Genomic DNA, 21286 nt, shown 5'->3' on the forward strand with positions numbered 1-21286 from the left:
TTGAGATAATCATATGATTTTGGTTGGTTTTCTTATTGATGTGGTTGATTATGTTAATAGTTTTCCTAATGTTGAACCAGCCCTGCATTCCTGGTATAAATCCCACCTGGTCATAGTGTATTATCCTGGTGATCACTTGCTGTAATCTCCTTGCTAATATCTTATTTAAGATTTTAGCATCAATATTCATTAGGGAAATTGGTCTATAATTTTCTTTCTCTGTTTTTGCTCTGTCTGGTTTTGGTATCACCACCATATTTGTGTCATAAAACGAATTTGGTAGAACTCCTTCTTCACCTATTTTTCCAAATAATTTGTATAATATTGGAATGAATTGTTCTTTAAATGTTTGGTAAAATTCACCCATAAACCCATCTGGCCCTGGGGATTTTTTCTTAGGGAGTTCATTAATGGCTTGTTCAATTTCTTTTTCTAATATGGGTTTATTTAAGGATTTTATTTCTTCTTCAGTTAACCTGAGCAGTTTGTATTTTTGTAAATATTCATCCATTTCATTTAGATTGTCAAATTTATTGGCATATAGTTGGGCAAAATAATTCCTAATTATTGATTTAATTTCCACTTCATTGGTGGTAACATCACCCTTTTCATTTTTGATACTGGTAATTCTCAGCAGTATATTTAAAGCAGGAACTGACCAAAAGGATAGAGCCTTTTGAGAGGGGAAGGGAAAGTAAACACACATAAGGCACTTACTATGTGTCAAGTACTATGCTGAACAATTTAGAAATATTATCTCATTTGATTCTCACAACCCTGGGAGGGAGGTGCTATTATTACCCCCATTTTACAGTTGAAAAAACTAAGGCAAAATAGGGTAAGGGATTTGCCCAGGATCACATAGTTAGTAAATATCTGAGACAGGATTTGAACTCGAGTCTTTCTGACTCCTGGCCCAGAGAGATCAGGAGAAAGGGGAAAGATTTTGACTGTAGACATTTCCGTTGGCTCTTCTTCCCCTTTTCTCCTGTTGAGAAGTACTTCCATCCTGCAATTCTTCCCATTTGAATTACTCATTCTCCATTCAGTTCTATTCCTTCCATGCAGCTGGGATGAGGAAAATGGAGCCTTGAAGTGGATCAGGTCATCAGCAGATGTTTGTTGCTTATGGTTGGTGCTGCTGCTGAAGCCTGCACACAGGAAGAAGAGTCTCAATTTCCTCTGCTCTCTCTCTCTTCTTAACTCCTTACAGTTTTCTGACTTTATCATGTCACCAAAACTGCTCTCTCCATAGTCACTCCTAGCTGGCAGATCCAGCAGCCTTTTCTCCATGCTCCTTCTCCTTGACCTCTCTTTGGCCTTTGACACTGTGGATCACTCTCTCCTCCATGACACCCTCTTCTCTCTGGGTTTTCACTGCTCAGCTCCCTCTCCTGGTTCTCCTTCTACCTCTCTGACTGATGCTTCTCAGTCTCCTTTGCTGAATCTTTATTCAGGACACTCCCACTAACTGTAGGTGTTCCCTAGGGGCCTCCTCTCTTCTCCCTCTATACTATTTCACTTGGTGATCTCATCAGCTCTCATAGAATCAATTATCATTTCCATGCTGAGGATTCTCAGGTTCCTTTTCATTTTTTTTCATGTAAAACAAGAAAAACAACATGCTAAAAACAGCGACATGAAAAGAATAATACCCAAGCTCCTGTTATATGCATTCTGGAAGCTACCCTTAGTAACAGTCTATGTTTGAAAAGTACTTTTGATTTTTGATTTTTGCCAAAAATAGAAACGCTTTATTTACACTTTAAAACACTTTACGGAAACCAAGGGATCATGTCTTCAGAGTCATGAAGTATCACCTGGCTTGGTGGTGATAAACCCTCCCTGCCCCATGGACTATTCTAGAAGATCTATCCAGTGTTAGAGACTGTTACTAGTCAGATTACTTTTCCAGCCCTAATTTCTCTGTATTCCAAATTCTCATCTCTAAACTGGATGTTCTATAGGCATCTTAAAAACTGAGTTAATTATTAATTATTTCCACCACTACCCCAAGCCCTCTCTTCTTCCAAACTTCTCTATTGCTATCAATTTGTCGTTCAGTCATTTCAGTCATGTCTGACTCTTCCTGACCCCCTTTGGGGTTTTCTTGGAAAAGATACCAGAGCAGTTTGTCATTTCCTTTTCCAGTTCATTTTACAGATAGGGAAACTGAGAGAAACAGGGTTAAATGACTTGCCCAAGGTCACGCAGCTAGTAAGTGTCTGAGACCAGATTTGAACTTGGGAAAATTAGTCTTCCTGACTCCAGGCCCAGTGCTCTATCCATTAAGGTACCACCTAGCTGTCGTACTACTATCAAGGGTACCACCATCCTCCTAGTCACCCCGGCTCAAAACCTAAGTGTCATCTTTTTTTTCCTTTTTTTTTTTTTTTTGCAGAGCAATGAGGGTTAAGTGACTTGCCCAGGGTCACACAGCTAGTAAGTGTCAAGTGTCTGAGGCCCGCTTTGAACTCAGATCCTCCTGAATCTAGGGCTGGTGCTTTATCCACTGCACCACCTAGCTGTCCCTACCTAGGTGTCATCCTTGACTCCTCCCTCTCTTTCACCTGCCATATACTATCTCTTGCCAAGATCTGTTGATTTTACATGATGACCCCTTCTCTCCTCTGAAACTGTCACTAGCTTCGTCGGGGCTCTCACCTCTTCATGCCTGGGCTACTGAAATCAATGCTGGTTGGCCTCTCTGCCACAAAAACAGTTCATCCTTCACTCAGCTGGCAAAACAATCTTCCTTAAGCTCCCTAAAGTGTCAGTCCGACCATGTCACTGCACCCCCAGCACACACACATGCACACACACAAGCACACATGCACACATACATGTGCGCACACACACACCCCACTCAATGAACTCCAGCCATTCCCTCTTGCCTTCTGGATTAAATATCAAATCCTTTGCTTAATGTTTAAAGCCCTTCATAACGTGCCTCTTCCAGCACCTTCCTGGTATCCTTGCACTTTACTGCCCCGCCCCTTCCACAGACACTGGCCTCCTTGCTATTCCTCACACAAGACCTTCTGGCCACACTTAGACTTCTCTCCCTCCTCCTCTATACCTTCTGGTTCCCTGGCTTTCAGGTCTCAACTAAAACCCCCCTTTTCACAGGAAGCCTTTTCTGATCCCTCTTAATCCTAGTGCCTTCCCTCTGAGACTGCCCCCAGTTTAGCCTGTGTATATATCGTCTGTCAGACAAGAGGCTAATGTTCAAGCCTCCTTTCTGAGGACTTTCATTACAAGGCTGCTCATTAGCTGTTTTCCATTTCACCTCCACTGAATAGAGCCTGATCAATGATGAGTGGACTCTTTTCTTCGCTTTCTGTGGGTGACCCTCTCAGGCAGTCTACCATTGCTGCCAATGCCATTAACTGGTGATAGCCAGTATTTGCTCAGGTGCTCAGGAAAGGGGGGGGACAACAGCTACCTTTTGTTATCTCACGAGGTCCTCTATAGCTGGAAAGAAGACCCTGTACAGAGAAGTCCTGCTGTTTTGGTATGATGGACAACCCTCCTTGGTCTCTCCATCCTTCCTCACTCTGGGATAACTTCAGGGATCACAGTGATGCATCCTTTAAAAGAAAAGATGACTTGCAGCTCCACTTCTAGAGTCATGCGGATTCTTCCTCTTGAGGTGTGAAGGGATGGGGCAGAGGGCAGAGGAGATTGGCTCAAGCCTGTGCCGGAGCTCCCTGCTGCCTTTGTCTTTGGATAGTTCCTTTCCTGAGTAGGTGAGCAAAGGTCAGGTTTGAGGTGGGGTTCGTCCAGTCTGGGAGGCCACCTCCTGAGTCCAAGAGGTCTGGAGGTCCTGAGTAAAGCTGGCTGGTGGCAAGGGGAAGCTTCTGCATTGGATAAGATGGCCCCTGACAAGGGGGCTGGACCCAGCCTGGCCATTTTTCCAGCAACCTATACAGGAGTTCTTTGTCAGGGCAGAGATGAGGTGAAATGCAAAGTGCTTGATCTGGTGAGGTTTGAGAACCAGCCTCACAGAAGAATAGAACAGTAATTCTAAGTCGTTACTGAATTCTTTGTTTTGTGTCTGGCACATATTAGGTGTTTAATAATTGTTGACTGGATGGTGCAGTGGATAAAGCACTGGCCCTGGATTCAGGAGGACCTGAGTTCAAATCTGGCCTCAGACACTTGACACTAGCTGTGTGACCCTGGGCAAGTCACTTAACTCTCATTGCCCCACAAAAACAAAAACAAAAAACCCAAACAAATAATTGTTGACTGTTGACTAACACATTGGTCTTCAAGTATCTGAAGGGCTCTGTCATGGATAAGAGGGATGAGGTATATTCAGCTTGGCCCAAAGAGGCAGAACAGGAAGCAGCAGGTGGAAGTTAAGCTTGGAGGGGGGAAAGTTTGTGAGACAATTGGAGTTACCTAAAAATGGAAGGGAAAGTGAGTACCTTGGGAGGTAGTGAGTTCCCCATCACTAGAGGTTCTTCAAACACAGGTCTGAGATGTTGTGGATGGGGCTTCTTGGTGTGGTAGAGACTGGGCACATTGCCACTGGTATTCCCTTCTAGCCTTGAGTCAGGGACTCTGAGGAAGCTGATCAGTTCCAAGGAAAAAGGAAGCCCTAGTCAGAGGGGTGGAGATGGGTGGAAGGGAAGGAGGGGGAAGAGTGGTTGGGCTTAGGCAGAGGGTTCTGTGGAGAGGGTCTGGGAGGGGCTTGAGGGACCACCACTGAGGTCCCCATAGATGCTGGCCAAGGCTGGACTGCAAAGAAAAGCTGGAGTCACTTCCTGAAGCCATTGCTGCAATACGGAGCCGGAGGGTACTATGAGAGGGGACCAGAGGATTCAGACCAAGCTGCAACCCCTCTCTGTTCTCTCTCCTAGGATGAGGCACACTCCTGGCTGCCTCTACTCTCTCCCCCACCTACTCCTCTCTCAACCTCGCAGAAAAGGGCTTTCTCCCCCTCCTCAGGGACCTCTAATTCCTTGGTAGGTCTTCTTGCTTATTGGAGGCACTTGATATATATTTGCTGTGTACTAAGGGGTAGCGCATGCACAGACCCCAGCAAGAGGCTCAGCGGATGGAGCGCAGTGGGAGTGGAGCCCCACAGATATTCAACACCTGGTTCTGGTGGGCTAACCAGGTGGTTGGGGGGGCTGTGGAGCTGGAATTGAGGGGGTGGGGCTGGGGGTGGAGGAGAGGGACCTCAGTCAGCCTCAACCTGGCCTCTTGGGCTCCTTTGCTGATCACATCCTTGCAAGACACAAGGCTGTGAAGCCCCCTCCCCCCCCCCTCCCAGGCAGCCATGGGAATACAAGCCTGGCTTTTTTGCCTGTCTCAGCATTTGGCCTTTCACACCAGGTGAAGAGAGGGATATCCCGCCATCTGGATTGTGGGAGCCAGCTCGGCAATCAATGCCCTGAGGAATAAGGAGTGACTTTGGTGAGCAGCTTTCGCCCTCCAGCCCAGTGCAGCTAAACTGAGGACTCAGTCAGCCGCCAGGCCGCCTCTAGACAGGGGTCAGATGTTATGCAGGAACTGCTAAGAGTGAGCCCATTGTCCCCAGAGACTCATGTGGGAGAAGGGAAAATGTGTTCCTGCGTTTGGGGAAGGAACGTTCGTATTGTTTTATTGCTCTATCTTTGAGATCAATATCTGTTTTCACCATCTCCAGACCTCCTTCCAATCCCAGCTAAAAATCCCACCTTCTGTGGGAAGCCTTTCCCATTGCTCTTAATTCTCCTACTTTCCCCGTGCTGATTATCCTCAATTTAGCCTATACATAGCTTGTCTGTACCTAGATATTTGCATGCTGCTCTCTTTGCCCCCACCCCCACATTAGACTGTGAGTTCCTTGAGAACAGAGATTAGATTTTTCCTCCCTTTCTTTGTACCCCAGGGCTAAGCGAAGTGCTGGGCACAGAGTAGACTCTTAAATGTGTCAACTTGTTAAGTGACTAAATGTAACTAAGGTGCTAGAAACTGGCCCCTCAAAGTAGGGGAGCTCAGCCAGTGGGGGTAAGAGCCGGAAGCAGTAGAGAAGACACCCTTAACTCTCTCAGGGTGATCTAGAATCCAGAGCAGGAGATGCCATGGCCTTCAATGGGGAGGGTTGGCCAGAAAGCATACATTACAATTGAGAGTTTCTGGGGAAATGTATGTAGTTCATATAGGCACATGACCAGATCTCGGTTAAAGGGGCTCATCTTTTCTCTTAGGTTCCAATTTGTTTTTTTAACCTTGCTTGTTCTACTGTTTACAGTTTAAAGATTGACAGAGAAAATGGGAGCCCAACTGGATCTGAGGAATTCAGCTTTCTGTCTTGTTTTTGAGAAAGAATGCTGAGTAATGGATAGAGTTGGTTTCAAAGCTAGGAAGATCTGGGTTCAAGTGTTGTCTCATATCCATGTGAGCCTGGACAAAACACAGATCTCCCAGCACCCCCAAGCAACTCTCTAAGACCAGGAGTTGCAAAGAAGGGGTGGACTTACTCTGGCAGAAGGAGTTTCCTCTCCTTCAATGAAATAATGACAGTTCTAGGTCCTCCCTTGTTGTTGTTTTTTTGGTTTTGTTTTTTTTGGGGTTTTTTGTGGGGCAATGAGGGTTAAGTGACTTGCCCAGGGTCACACAGCTTGTAAGTGTCAAGTGTGTGAGGTCGGATTTGAACTCAGGTCCTTCTAAATCCAAGGTTGGTGCTTTATCTACTATGCCACCCAGCTGCACCCCTCCCCCCTTGTTTTTTAACACTATACCATGTTCCCCTATTCTGGTCTTCCTTGATTTTCCTTTTGCCTCCAACTAAAAAGAAGTCCTTTTATTGTTTTGTTTGTCCTATTCTGGGTGTAGCCTCCACTTTATGCTGCTCTGTAGATACAACTCCCCTCCCCCTTCCATCTCCCCTCTTTTTTGTGTTGTCTCCCACATTAACTGCCAGAGAGCAGGGACTGTACTGCCTGTTTGTATTTGCATCCCTAGCACAATGCTGAGCACAAAGCATGGAATAAATTTCTCTCTCTCTCTCCCTCCCTCCTGGTATGTTCTTGGTATCCGTCCTTGTAAATGTTCCCCTTCTTCCTTTTTTGTTCTAGACCTTTTAAGATCTAAACTTTATCAGAGAGCTCCCTGTGCAGCCACATTGGATTCTTCTAGATGGCTTTCCCTATTCACATTTGCATTGTTAGGATTTTGTCCTTGAAGACCTTGCACTTCTCCTGACTCATCTCTTTTAGCATCTCTGGCCACAGGATCATGTGGACTGTGATTGCACATAATAAGCACTATAGAAAACTTGCTAATTTGAATGTTTAAATCTCTGAACCTCTTGAGAAGACGAAGTCTAGAGGACATGACTCACTGCACCCAGCAGTCAGCTATCCCAAATGCAGGAACAACTTTCCCTCAAGATTCATTCCCCAACTCACTCTTTGTTATGAGTCAGAATCTTCATAAACTGTAATCTAGAATCTCTAGTTTTGAAATACATGTGAGAGAGACAGGGACTTGTAGTAGAGCCACCCCAGGTTGTGTCAAAAGACTAGAGTGATGTGAATAAAGCACTGGCCCTGGATTCTGGAGGACCTGAGTTCAAATCCAGCCTCAGACACTTGACACTTACTAGCTGTGTGACCCTGGACAAGTCACTCAACCCTCACTGCCCCACAAAAAAAATAACAAAAGACTAGAGTGTTCATTGTGACTCTTATGCTCACTAGCTAGGTGACATTTAAGGTCTCTGAGCTTCAGTTTCTTCATATATAAAATGGGATAATGTTTGTACTACTTACAGTCACCTTGTTATCTTCCTGAGACCCTGGAACATCCCTCCATGATGCTGGCCCCCTTCCCCCATTGGCGAGTTCTCCTTGGAGCTTCACGGAATTGCTTCATAAGTCAGTACTTCCCACTTACAGGACTTTAACTCTATGCCACCCCAGCCTCCAGACCCTCATGATTTCTAGCTACCTTTTGTGTATCTTCCCCAATTAGAATATAAGCTCTTTGAAGGCAAGGACTTTTCCTCTTTTTGCTTGTATTAGTATCCCCAGCACTTAGCACAGTGCCTGGCACATAATTAGTGTTTAATAAATGCTATTTTCCTTGCCTGCTTCATAAGGTTGCTGTGAAGAACAAACTCTGTAAGCTGTGTTGTTGTCATTTAATCAACCAAACTGAATGGTGCATGGATTTCCTATATAGAAAGTGGTCATCTTGCTCCTGTTCAAGTACCTCTAATGACAGGGAGCTCACTACCCTACAAAGCAGCCTGGGCCATTTTGGGAGGGCCTTGTTTTACTTGTGCTGAAATCTATCTTTGTGTAACTTCCACCTCTGGGTCCTGGTTCTGCCCTCTGGGATGGAGCAGAATAAGGGGAATCCCCCTTGCACAGGCCACCCTTAGAGTGGTGGAGGCCGATGATTGCCTTCTGGCCAGGCAATGAGCATTACTACAGGGACAAAGTCTGAACAGACTTTGGTCTAAAGGAGCAGGCCTTTCTTGAACTTAACATTGAGAACTCTGGAGAGGGGAAGAAGAGCCAAGAGGACAGAGTGATAGGAGCCAGGATGGCTGAGCTCTCTTCCCCCAAACACCTTAAAACAGATCTAGAAAATGCATTAGATTCTGAAGGGAAAATCCAGAGAAAAATTAGTGAGTCCTTTGTCCAGACTGGCTCAGCACAGGAGACAGGCAGGAAGGTCTGGGAACGTCGGGGATGGGTTGGGCCAGGATCACATACTGAATGGAGCAGAAAGCAGCTGCAGACCAGAGGAAGAGGTCCCAGCCCCATTTGGGGCACTGAGATGGGGGGCAGGTGTGAATCAGCAGCTTTGTCTCCCATTACCCAGTTCTGGGTCACAGATCCAAGAGGCGCTGAGAACAGGACCTTTGAATGGGCGTAGGAAGACTCTGGGCAGTGTATGGAGTTAGGAAGAAGTTCAGAAGTCAGAAGCAGCAATGGTGGTATGGCTCAGACCCCCAACATCTAGCCCAGACTAAAGGGGAACCCATAATACCACTGCTCTGAACCAACAGAGCTTTCCAGCTGACTTATAGGGGATGAGTCCAGAAACAATATGTTGTTGCTCAGTCCCAAGTCAGAACTTTGCCTAGGCCAGGAAGCAGCAATCTGTCTTTGTCCTGAATCAGACAACTCTGGGAGTACTGAAAGCTTGCAGGTCCCCAGTCTGTCCCTGAGATTCTAGAATAACATAACATTCTGAACCCCCAGAAACCAGTAACAGGACTAGTCCAAACTTTCCCTGATGAAGTGCAGCAGAACCCAGTCCTAACATAAAGTCTGACATCTGGAAGCAGGCTGGAAGAATGGGCAAACAAAAGAATCCTATTATGGGGGCAGTTAGGTGGTGCAGTGGATAGAGCACCAGCCCTGGATTCAGGAGGACTTGAGTTCAAATCTGGCCTCAGATACTTTACACTTACTAGCTGTGTGACCCTAGGCAAGTCACTTAACCCCAACTGCCTCACAAAAAAACAAACAAAAAGAATCCTATTATGGTAGGAGGGAAACTCAAGACACAAACCCGAAGAGAATGACTCTAAACATCTATAGGCAGAGCCTCAGAGAAAAATATGGCATAGGTAGAAATTCAACTAGAATTCCTAGAAGAAATGAAGCAAGAATTAAAATTTTTTTTTTTATAAATGAGACAACTTGAGGAAAAATTAGAAAAGAAATGAGAGCTAAGGAAGAAAGAACTGGAAAGAGAATTAACAGCTTCTAACATGAGGTACAAAACTTCTTCCAAGCAACAAACTCCCTGAATATTTATTAGGAAGGAACAAATGGAAGCCAGTGACTCCATGAAACAACAAGGTACCTTAATAAAAAGTCAAAAGTCTGAAAAAAAATGGAAGAAAATGTAAGGTATCTACTAAGAAAAAACAAATGACCTGAAAAATAGATCAAGGAGAAAAAATTTAAGAATAGGTGTATGATTTTTAAAAAGAGTCTAGATATCCTATTTAAAGAAATCAAAAAAGACAACTGCCCAGATCTTTTAGAGCCAGAGGACAAAGTAAAAATAGAAAGAATCCACCTGTAACCTCCTGAAAGAGAATCCCAAGCTGAAAACTCCCAGGAACATCCAGAGCTTCCAGGTCAAAACAAAAAACACTGTAAGCAGCTAGAAAGAAAGAAGTCAGGTACTGAGGAACCACAGTCAGGATCACACACGATTTAGCAGCCACCACCGTGAAGGAGCAGAGAGTTTGGAGTATGATATTCCAGAATGCAAGGGAGATGGGCTTATGGCTAAGAAAAACTTACCCAGCAAAACTGAGTATAATCTTTTGGGGTGGGGTGGGGTGGGGGTGGGGAAGGAATGGATTTTTAATGAAATAGAAGACTTCCAAGCATTTCTGATGAAAAGTCCCAAGTGACAGAGAAACTCTGAACTTTGAATACAGGAAGAATAACATAAATAGGTAAATACGAATGATCAATGATAAACAGGGATAAACTGCTTACATTCAAATATGGGGAAATGGGGGTGGCTAGGTGGCGCAGTGGATAAAGCACCGGCCCTGGATTCAGGAGGACCTGAGTTCAAATCCGGCCTCAGGCACTTGACACTTACTAGCTGTGTGACCCTGGGCAAGTCACTTAACACCCATTGCCCCGCAAAAAACAAAAAACAAAAAAATTTAAAAAAATATGGGGAAATGATAACATGCCCTCCCTGAACTCTTATCATCATGAGGATTCATAGAGGGAGACTAAGTATAAAAAACCTGAGTGTAATTTTGTTATGTCTTGATGATCTTAAGAAAAGAATGGGAAAGAAAGGAAGAGGAATACATGGTGGGAGGGCTAGGGAAAAGAAGGTTAGGGACAATTATATTACATTATCAAGGCTTGCCATTGGATATCCTTACAATTAAGGGGGGAGGGGAATGGATGAGACATGACTGTTACCGCATTCTGAACTGGTCAGAAAAAGGAAGAATATGCACACACGTTGTTGGATACAGAAATGCATTTCATTCTATAGGGAAATAAGAGAGAACTGGGAGAAAGGGTGAGTAGGAGGTTAGATTAAGGAAGGGATTAGTCCTAAGCAAAACAAATTTTAAGGTGCAAAAATAGCGATAGTTTTGAAGTAGCAAAGAATGGGAATCTGAGGGGGTGCCCACAAATTGGAGAATGGATGAAAAAGGTGTGGTAGATAACTTTGAGGGGATATACTATTGAGATAATAAATACTCTCTTATCAGTGTGATGACTAAGCAGGACTCCAGAGGAAGAATGATGAAACCTGTCACCCACCTCCTCACTTAGAGAGGTTGAAGGACTCAGAACGTAGAACAAGACAAATGCATTTTGGGACACAGCCAATATGGAAGTTCGTTTTGATTAGCTCTGTGTGCTTGTAATGGGTTTTTATTTTTCTCACGTTTTCCGTTGTGGTGGAGAGGCAGGGAAGAAAGCCCATTCTGGCCGATTAAAACAGAAGATTTAAAAAATCTAAACTTGTTTAAATTTCCTTTTAAACAAAGAGACCGAGGGAATCCATGGGTTACCAGGGAGGCTGGGGAGGGGGGCGGGTGGTTAGAGGGGCATGTCCTGGCATGGGGTCATTGTTCTATTCCCCTGCCCTCCCCTCACAGGTCCCAGGGATTTTTCCAAGGCTGTTGCTGCTGCTTTGGATAGTGAACTATGAAAGCTGTGAGTGGAAGTACCCAAGTGGGGAACTTAACTCTCCCTGTTTTGTTGTCTGCTCCCTTACAGAGCAGGAGTCAAAGAAGAGACTCCTCCTGGTCTTTGGCTGTTTGCGACCCTTTCGACCCCAATGCTTCTCAAATCGTTGTGATACATCAAGGAAGGAAGGATGGAAACCAGCATTTATTAAGCTCCTACTATGTGCCAGGCACTGGGCCAAGGGCTTTACAAACAGCATCTCCCAATGCCCCTAGGAGGTGGGTGCTAGGGTTACCCCCATTTTACAAATAAGGAAATGGAGGCTCAGAGAGGGTAACTGGCCACCAGTCCCACAGCTAGTAAGTGACTGAGACAGGACCCGGTGACTGTGATTCCGGCCCTCCTTCTGTGCACTGGGATGCCCAGCAGCCCCTCCCTCCCGATGAGATCACTAGCCTCCTGAAGGCCCAGGAGGATGGGGGCAGGGAGGGGTCCCCTTTCTCCGTGGCCGGCCGAGATTTCAGTTGCCAGTTAGCAAGTGCCTGCAGTGTTCGCCAGGTGGAGCAGCCCTTAGATTGTACAGGGGGAGGCGGGACTCGATGGAACTTTCTCCCCTAAGAGTGAGCACTGTCCAAGAGCAAACAGGCTGCCCAGGGAGAGAGTGACATGATATAGCAAACTGAGATTGAGCTGATTGCCTACTGTGCGCTGGGCACTGCCTGAGAGGTAGTGAGAGCACCGTGGAGGGGCGGAGGGGAGCTATGCGTTCCCCTGCATGGGGGTGCTGAATGGCCATCTCCAGCAGGCCAGGGCCTGGTCCCCTATACTGTGGGGTGGCCCCAGGGCTTTCTGGGGATTGAGGCTCTCTGGGATGAGGCACTATGGTCCTCAGGGCTGGGCTCTGCTCTGCCAAGGAGGAAAAGCTCTGGCCTAAGGCCCTGCCCAACCCTGCCCTCTGCCCCTTTGCTGCCATCCTATGCTCCTAAAAGAAGAAGGGGCATTGCCTGTGACTGCCTGTCTTCAGGCACTCACCCCTCTGGGTTGCATCCTCAGGGACACCAAGTATCCAGGTTATAAGGGCCCCTCTTGGCTGCTCTCCTTGGTAGGAACGCACCCCAGCTTCCTCCTGAGGCACAATCTCAGGGCCCCATGGAGAGGCACCTAAAAGAGCCCCAAATTCTGCAGTCACTCACTACACTAGGCTGGGGCCCCAGGGAGGGGGCCCCATCCCACCCAGAGCCAGAGGGACAGGACCCCACCCCTCCCTGAGGCAGGCACCCAATAGCAGCCCCTGCTTTGGGAACTGCTGGAAGGGAAGGCCAGTGGCTGTTTCCTCCCCCAGGCCAGAGCCCAGGCAGGGGCTAAGGCGCCCCCCACACACACCCAGAAGCTTTGACAGCAGTGACTCCCAGTGTGGCCGTGGGGACCTCAGATTTCTGGAGAGATCTAGCACAGGGTCTGGGGAGGCCCCAGGTGCCAGGGGCAAGGAAGCTCAAAGCCAGGCCAGATGGAAAGCTGCTAGTTTGTGTCTCCAGGGAAAAGCCAAATGGGGCTTTGCGGTTCACTGACCTGAAGGCACATCCTGAGTTCCAGGAGAGCCTGACCCCGTTCAGGGAGTCTGATGGGGAGAGACAGTGGGCAGGCTGGCCCAAAGGGGCTCCACGGGGCTGCTGGTAGAGCTGGGGGGGGGGCCGCTGCATGCGGCCTGGGTGCCCGCCCTGAAGGCTCTCCGAGGTGGGCTGGGCTGGGCTCATGGAAGGAGCTGATGAGATATGACTGGGACAAGCAGACATCGGCCTCAGAGCCCACCAGGGGAAAAGGCGAGGAAGAGACCCAGGCCAGAAGGCTGCCGGTTTTATGGCTCCTCCGGCCCTGAAGAAGGGGTAGCGCAGGCCCCACAGGCCCCTGCTCATCTTGGCCTGGACCCTACGACGCAGCAGCAGCAGCAGCAGCAGCAGCAGCTCGGGGCCTCAGGGGAGACCAGATACATCCCCTCAGACCCCAAGTCTTGAAGGTCCTCAGAGCACCAAGGAGGCAGGGGCCACTGCACCCACTGTCACCATCACCACCACTGCTGCGGCAGAGGGCTCAGGCCTCCTCTCTGGGCCTTGCAAGGCCCCAAGGGTTCAGGAGAGTTAGGGGAGGACGGGCAGACCACTCTCTCTGTCCCCCTCTCCCCTCCCCTGGCTGGCTCTAAGCCGCACCTTCTGCCAGGGGCAGGGCTGGGAGCGGCAGACACCCCACCCCCAGCTCCTCAGACCCCTTCTGCTGTTCCCCGCCCCCACCGGGGGCAGCCCAGGGACATTCCCGGCTTTCCTCTCCTTGCCAAACATTGACCAGACTTCATGTCTTCATCCTTATTTAAAAAATAAATTATCCCCTTCCCTCCCTCCCCACCCCACTCAGCATCGACAAAATAAAATAAAATAAAATACAGCAAACACTGAGGGAAGAGACGCTCCCAGAGGCCCTGGAGGCCAGACCCTGCCAGCCAGCCAGTCAGGGCCCCCCAGTCCACCTAGGGCCCTCAGCATCAGGCAGGGCCCCCCAGTCCCGGACAGGTTCCTCAGTCCCAGGCAGGTTCCTCAGTCCTGGGCAGAGTCCCCCAGTCCTGGACAGGGCCCCCCAGTCCCGGGCAGGTTCATCAGTTCTAGGCAGAGCCCCCCAGTCCTGGGAAGAGCCCCCCAGTCCTGGGAAGGTTCCCTAGGACCCCAGTCTGGGGTGAGTGTTTCTCACAGGAGGCCATGCCTCCATGGAAGGAAGCTGGGCGGGTGGAGACTGGCACTGGTGGCCCTTGGCCGGGCAGCTGCTCCTGCTCTCACGGGCCCCTTGGCACTTGCCCACCCAGAGGCTCCTTGTCCATCCGGGGGTCCAATGAAAATGAAGGTGGCTCTCCCATCACAGGTTGGGTCTGGCATCCTGTGGAGGCTGGGGCTTTGAGTGCCAAGTCCTGGGCCCTTCAGATGCCGCTGGTGAGGTCAGTGATGACATGGGCCTTCACCAGCTTCCGAAGGAACTCCTTCTCTCGCTGGATGTTGTGTGTCCAGGACTGAAAGTGAAAAGAAGCTTGGTCACCCAGGCTGCAGCCCCCACCTCTCGCCCCTTGGCCCAGCTGGGCCAGACAGCAGAAGGCCAGGATCCCTGTGGCCCCCTTACTGTGGGCAGGGCCCAAGTCCGCACACCACTGGGCAACATACTCCCAGCTGGAAGCCTGCAGTCAGGGGGCGGGGGGCATCTTGTCCAGCCTGACCCTGAGCCACGCCCAAGCCCCCAGAAGCCAGGCTGGATGCGGAAGCTTGAATGGAAGAAGCCTTTCCTTGTGTCAGGAGGCTGCTGGGAAGGGCAGGCTCCAGGCTCGGGGCCTTGTCTATGGAGCAGTTCTTCAGGCCAGCTCTTAGCCAGGGCCCGGGAGGTTGGGGACACTGGCTGATTTGGGACTGACCCTTGGAGACTGGGAAGGTGGGGCCCTGGGACAAAGCCTTTGGCATGGATGGCCTCATGGTCTCTGGCCCTGAAAGGACAACAGTGTGCCCAGAGATTAGCAGGGTTGCCTACGGATGGGGCTGGGGACAGGAGAGGGGTGTGGTGGTGGTGATGTCTGCTGGGCTGAATTTTTCTCATTTCTGAGGTGATGGAAAACATGTCTATACCAGTTGCCTTTCCTGGGGGATGAAGACATGGCACTAACTCAGGGTGGGTGAATGCGCCCAGGCCTGGGATGCCATCAGGAGGCTCCATGGCTGGGGTGCAGCTGGAGCTGTCTGGGGCAGCAGGCCCTAAGGGGCAAGAAGGAAGGGACAGGAAGGCCCAGGGACCTGTGGCTGCACTGACCGCCTGGCTCTGAATCTAAATAAGTCTCTTTTTTCCTAAAGGAGACAGACAGGAAAGAGAAAGGGGCAGGACACCTAGCAAGGGTTCTGGAGCCGGGGATCTCAGGACCTCGGACAGGCATTTAGAGCACAGGGCAGGAGGATAGCTGCTGCAGAGACGCCAGTGTGGAAGAATTCCCTAAGGGCAGGACCTCTGTGAACTTGCTACTTCCTTATCCCCACCCCCACCAGCTCCTGGGGCAGCTCCAATGAGGGAATGACAAGCATAGGACAAAGGACCCCTGGGGGTCTCCCAGGTGGGGCCCGAGAGCTCAGGTCCACTGCCCCTGATTAACATCACTTGTCAGCAGGGACCTTCTCATGCCCACAGTCCCCATCAAATCTCTGAGGAAACTCAGCTCAGCCCCTCCCTGAAGCAACATCCCTCAGAAGTGAGCTCGAAGAACTCTAGGGATGGGAAAATCACTACCAGACAAGGAAGCTCATTTTACTTGGCACTTGAGGTCCTCCCATTGTTCCCCACGGACACCCTCTCTGGTCCAATGGCACAGACCTTGTCCTGCCCTCACCTCTGCCTGGGTATTTAAGCATGGCAGCTCCTCCTCCTGTCTCCTTACACTTAGCCCTGTCCCTCATCCGGTTCTGGGTCCCTCAGACTCGGAGCCCCTGGCACCCAGCTGAAGTCCCCTCCAAGGCGGGAGGGTAAAGACAGGCTGCCTGCAGGACAGGACCCTGGGCTGCAGCTGCCCTCCAGTCATCCTGGCCACAGGAGGGGCCTCAGAGAGTGGACCTCAGGTCGGCCCGACTCTAGCTCCCCTCCCCTCTCTGAGACTCAGTTCTCAACTCTGTGAAATGGAGCAGCAGCTGTCAAGAGGGTCTTTAAGTTCCCCACCTCAGAAGTTCTAAGGAGAGCCTGAACGACCCTTGAATACATACAGGCGGGGGCCCTGAGCAAGCGTCCGTCACCCTGGCACCCCAGGGTTACTCCCAGGACCCCAGTGAAAATAAGAGTCAGGCAGCCTGCGCAAGAGCTGGGAGAACCAGTCTGGAGCCTCCTCTATACCTGGAAAAAAATGCTAAAGATGCTCCTTCAAGATAAGTTACAAATGCCTGAACAATCTGAGTGACCCTGAAAGTGCGGAGCAGCTGCATCATCATGAGTGCCGCACACTCGTTTCAGAAAGAAGGGCAGACGCGTGAGCTTGGAGAGGTACCCACTGCTCATGGTTGGGCCTGGGCAATAGAATAAAAACAACAGTGCTCTGGAAGGCCGAGGTCCTCGAGGGAGAGGGGCTTGCCCTGGAGCAGCTCACAGGGAATCCCAGAATCTGAGAGCTGAGGGACTAGAGGCCTCAGTGACTCTTGTCCAACCTGCCACAATGTGCCTGACAAGTGGACATCCAGCTTCTGGGATGGGGAGCTCACTATATCCCACCACAGCCCAGCCCATCCAAGGGAAGCACCCATTATTAAGAAGCTGGTCCTGGGGCAGCTAGGCAGCACAGTGGATAAAGCACCGGCCCTGGATTCAGGAGGACCCGAGTTCAAATCTGGCCTCAGACACTTGACACTCACTAGCTGTGTGGCCCTGGGCATGTCGCTTAACCCTCACTGCCCCCCCCCAAAAAAAAGAAGCAGCAGGTCCTTACGTGCAGAATCATCTGCCTGCTCTGTCTAGACCTTTCTTCATAGGAGAGCCCCTCAGCCATCATGTCCCCCATGGGCCTTCTCTCTGTTGGACTAAGAACCTTTTAGTGCCCTTCCCAGCTCATTAAAGTCCTCCCTAGACCGTGGCCCCCAGTGGGACAGGAGCCTCTGGGGGCAGGGGGGGAGTAGGGGGGGGCCACCTCCCTCTTCATGCAGCCCAGGATGCCCTGAGCTCTCCTGTGATTTTCCTGTGGTCTCGTGTGGATCTTGTGGTCCACTGACCTACCCCTACCCCTAGCTCCTTTTCACACAGGCCTCCTCCATCCTGAGGTTGATTTTCGGAACCCAAAGTGTAAGTCTTGACATTTATGATTAGATGTATTCTGATTAGATCTCATTCGATGGGATTCAGCCCAGAGCTTCAGCCTTCTAAGATCCTTTGGGATTCTGACTGTGTCACCCAGGGTGCTAGCTCTCTCTCTCTCCCCCAGCACTAGGCCACCTGCAGGTTGGCCAAGTGTGCCTTCAGCCAGGCACTGAGGAAAGTGTAGAACCACCCAAGGCCCAATGGGGCATGGGGGGCCTAGGGCTCTAGGCCAGGGGAGCCGGGAAGGTTTTCAGCTCTCTGCTCCCACTCCCAGTGCCCCCAAGTCCCCTGAGAAATAATTCAGACCTGGGGCTGGGTGCACCCCGCTACCTCCCACCCTATGCCCCACTCCTACCTCCTTGATGGCTGCCATGCGAACAGACTCGTAGTAATGAAGGGGGGCATTGGGTGAGCTCATGTCATAGCCAAAGCCGGCCACCGCCACCTGGTCACAGCTGTGCAAGGCCATGGTGACAGCCACGGTGCCCAGAGTAGGGATGTTCTGGGGGAGGAGGGAAGAGAGGATCAGAGTGGGGGGTATTTCCCCTCCTTCCCCACCTCCCAAGCAATGTCTGATGCTCCCTAGCTCGCTGACAAGCCTGAGCCCCAGCTCCAGCTCACAGCAGGCCCCATCCAGGGAGAGCAGCAAGGTGCCCTGGGGAGGGGTGCAGGGTGCAGGAAGGAGAAGCCAAATTCCCTATCCGGGACCAAGTATTTCCTCTGCTGTCACTACTGGGTCATGGCAACACTAGAACAGAGATAGAGGTCACAGCCAAATAGCTGGGAAGAGACCTAAAGCCCTCTGTGGAGAAGTGGAGGGAGGGAGGGAGAGACAGAGACAGACAGAGAGAGACAGAGACAGACAGAGAGAGACAGAGACACAGAGACACAAAGAGACACAGAGCCAGAGCCAGAGAGAGAAACAGAGAGACAGAAAGACAGTGACAGAGAGAAAAATAGAAAGAAATAAAGCAACAGAGGGGGGGGGGGGGATGCAGAGAGAGGGGCAGAGACACAGAGAGAGAGACAGAGACACAGAGACACAAAGAGACACAGAGCCAGAGACAGAGAGAGAAACAGAGACAGAAAGACAGTGACAGAGAGATAGAGACAGAGACAGAGAGAGACAGAGACACAAAGAGACACAGAGCCAGAGACAGAGAGAGAAACAGAGACAGAAAGACAGTGACAGAGAGAAAAATAGAAAGAAATAAAGCAACAGAGAGAGAGGGGGGGGGGATGCAGAGAGAGGGGCAGAGACAGAGAGAGAGAGACAGAGAGAGATGCAGGGAGATGGGCAGACAGGAGGCCTGGTGGGGAAGTGGTGGCTGAGCCGGTGAAAGAAGGGATGCCCCTTTATGGCCTCACTCAGGCACAGGTCTGGGGTGGAGATGCAGGGTCTGTCTCCTTGTGCTCGTGAGCCGAGCACAGTCCTGGGCCCCCACTCCCTTCTTCTGTGCATGCAGGCTTTCTAAAACTGAAGCTGGCTGGTGAGCTGCCAGCCTGGCTATAATCTCTCTGGATGAGTCCCGCTTTTCCTTGTCATGAGGAGTGGAGCAGTGTGGGTTTGTGTATGCGTGTGTATGTGTGTGCTCATACATGTGTGTATCATGCAGCGCATGCTCATGTAAGTAATTTGTTTATACATGCACACACACATTCTGTTTGTATGTGCACTGTATTGTGTGGATATGCACATGTGTTAGTGCATGTAGGCATGTGTAGGTATAGGCAGTGCATGTACTGTGCTGTATGTGTGTATGTGTGTGCGCGTACATGTGTTTATGAGTATGTGTGTGTTTATGGGTTTATGCACGTGTGTGCACATGTGTGGCCAAGACTTCGCTAAATGCTTCACCCCTGGTGAATTGACTTCATACAGGACTCAGGGCCCAGCTGTACTTCTCCTGGCACAGGCTGGGCCCTTAGGGAGAGGACCTCCCCAGAGGCACCTTCCCTGCCTGAGGGCGCTGCCTGCTGAAGGGCCTGCCCAGGGCCACCCTGCCTGTGCAGGGTCAGAGGCTGGACTGGAACCCAGGCCCTCCCGACTCTGAGACTGGCTCTCACCTTTATTCTGGACTCTGTGCCAAGGACACAGGTCAAGCTCAGCCTGGCTTTTCCCTTTCTGGGCAGCACCCGCGCTGAGACAGAGCTGTGCCTTGTGCCCACTCAGAACCCAAGGTTCCCATCACTTCTGCCGGTCAGGATCTGGCACCAATGACTGTGCCCTCCAGGTGGTCTGGTGCCTCCCACGCAGGTCAGCTTTCCCAGAACTCTGCCTTCCCTACCAGCTGGCTTTGAGACCCCTTCCTATGTTGGTCATACCCTCTCCTCAGTTCAGCCCTAGTCACACCCCTCTGGAGGTGGATAGAATGCAGGGCCTGGAGTCAGGAAGACCTGAGTTCAGATCTGGCATCAGGAAGTGCTTATTAAATAGGATCTTCCTCCCAGAGATGACGCTGGCTCCATGGAAGTTTCAGGCCTGGGGTATGTGCTATTTCTCCCAATCCTGTGCTCCTATAGTCTTCCCCTCACTAAGCCCTCCTGCCATCCTGGCTCAGCCAGGTTTCTTACCCCCCGGCCCATTAGGCCGTGGTTGAAGGGGAGTCCAATGAAACTGAAGGCTGCCTCCTGGATGAAGTAGGGATTGAGGATTCGTATCTCTGGTGGCTCCTTGGGCACTCGGGTGGCGACTGACTTCCAGAAACCATCTGAAGCACTCTGTGGGATGACAAGGATTAGAATAGAGATAATAAGGGTAAAGTGGAGAGGTGTGGGGCTGCAAATGAGATTCCAAAGGGTGTGAACCAAGATCAGGAGTATGAATAGGGGTCAGGAGGGTGTGAATGGGGAGAGAAGAGCATGTGACAAGGGAGCAGGAGAGCACACGCCTGAACCAAACTGAGGGGTGTGACTAGGGGTGAACTGGGGAAAGGGTGTGACCAAAATGGGACAGCACTGTGAATGGGGTGAGTCATGGGTGTGAAGGGGGATGAGATAAGTCATGACTGAAGATGCTACAAGGTTGTGAATGGGAATGGGGTAGGGGTATGAGCAGAGTTGGGCAAAGATATGGAGGTAAGTCAGAAGTGTGACTGGGGATAGGGTGAGGAGTGAATGAGAATGAGACAGAGATAGCAGAAATGAGGAAGAGGTGTGAATGGGGATGGGACAGAGACAGTGAAAATGGGGAGGAGGTGTGAATGGGGATGGGGCAGAAGTGTGAATAGGGATGGGACAGAGATAGTGAAAATGGGCAAGAGGTGTGAATAGGGATGGGACAGAAGTGTGAATAGGTATGGGACAGAGATGAGTAGAAATGAGGAAGAGGTGTGAATAGAGATGGGACAGAGATTGTGAAAATGGGGAAGAGGTAGGAATGGGGATGGGCAGGGGTGTGAATGGGGTTAGGAAAGGGACACGAATGGTGATAAGGCAGGTTGTCTTTGAGGATTGGATAGGAGGCGAATAGGGATATTCACACATTTAGGCCGAGGTCTGAAGGGGGTAGAACTGGCTATGAATGAGGATGAGACAGGTTATGATTAAGGATGAGGAGGAGGTATGAATGGGGAAGGGCACGACAGGGGCAGAGGTGTGAATGGGGATGACACAAGGTATAACGGGTGGGGGACCAGGGTGTGATCAGGGATGAACAAGCCTGTGGCGTAAGGGTGAAAAGCAGGCTCTATGGCAGTGGCTTCTGGGACAAAGGGGCCTTGGTCACCGTCTCATCTCAGCGCCCAGCCTCTGCCCCCTCCCCCTTCTCCTGGCCTCGCCCCCTCCCCCATCTCCACGCT

General features: G+C 50.3%; 1 protein-coding gene across 1 annotated transcript in view; it reads right to left on the reverse strand.

Annotated features, from left to right (window-relative positions):
* Window positions 1–10855: 10855 nt before the first annotated feature.
* ST3GAL3 (ST3 beta-galactoside alpha-2,3-sialyltransferase 3) overlaps window positions 10856–21286 on the reverse strand; it is a 135126-nt gene continuing 124695 nt past the window's right edge. Inside the window, 3 exon segments of the mRNA XM_044005043.1 lie at window positions 10856–14691; window positions 17842–17988; window positions 20061–20207. Of these exon segments, the coding sequence (XP_043860978.1) occupies window positions 14602–14691; window positions 17842–17988; window positions 20061–20207 (384 nt within the window). The 3' untranslated portion in view covers window positions 10856–14601.

Source organism: Dromiciops gliroides, chromosome 4 (assembly GCF_019393635.1).
Source record: "Dromiciops gliroides isolate mDroGli1 chromosome 4, mDroGli1.pri, whole genome shotgun sequence".
In the NCBI taxonomy this organism is placed as follows: domain Eukaryota; kingdom Metazoa; phylum Chordata; class Mammalia; order Microbiotheria; family Microbiotheriidae; genus Dromiciops; species Dromiciops gliroides.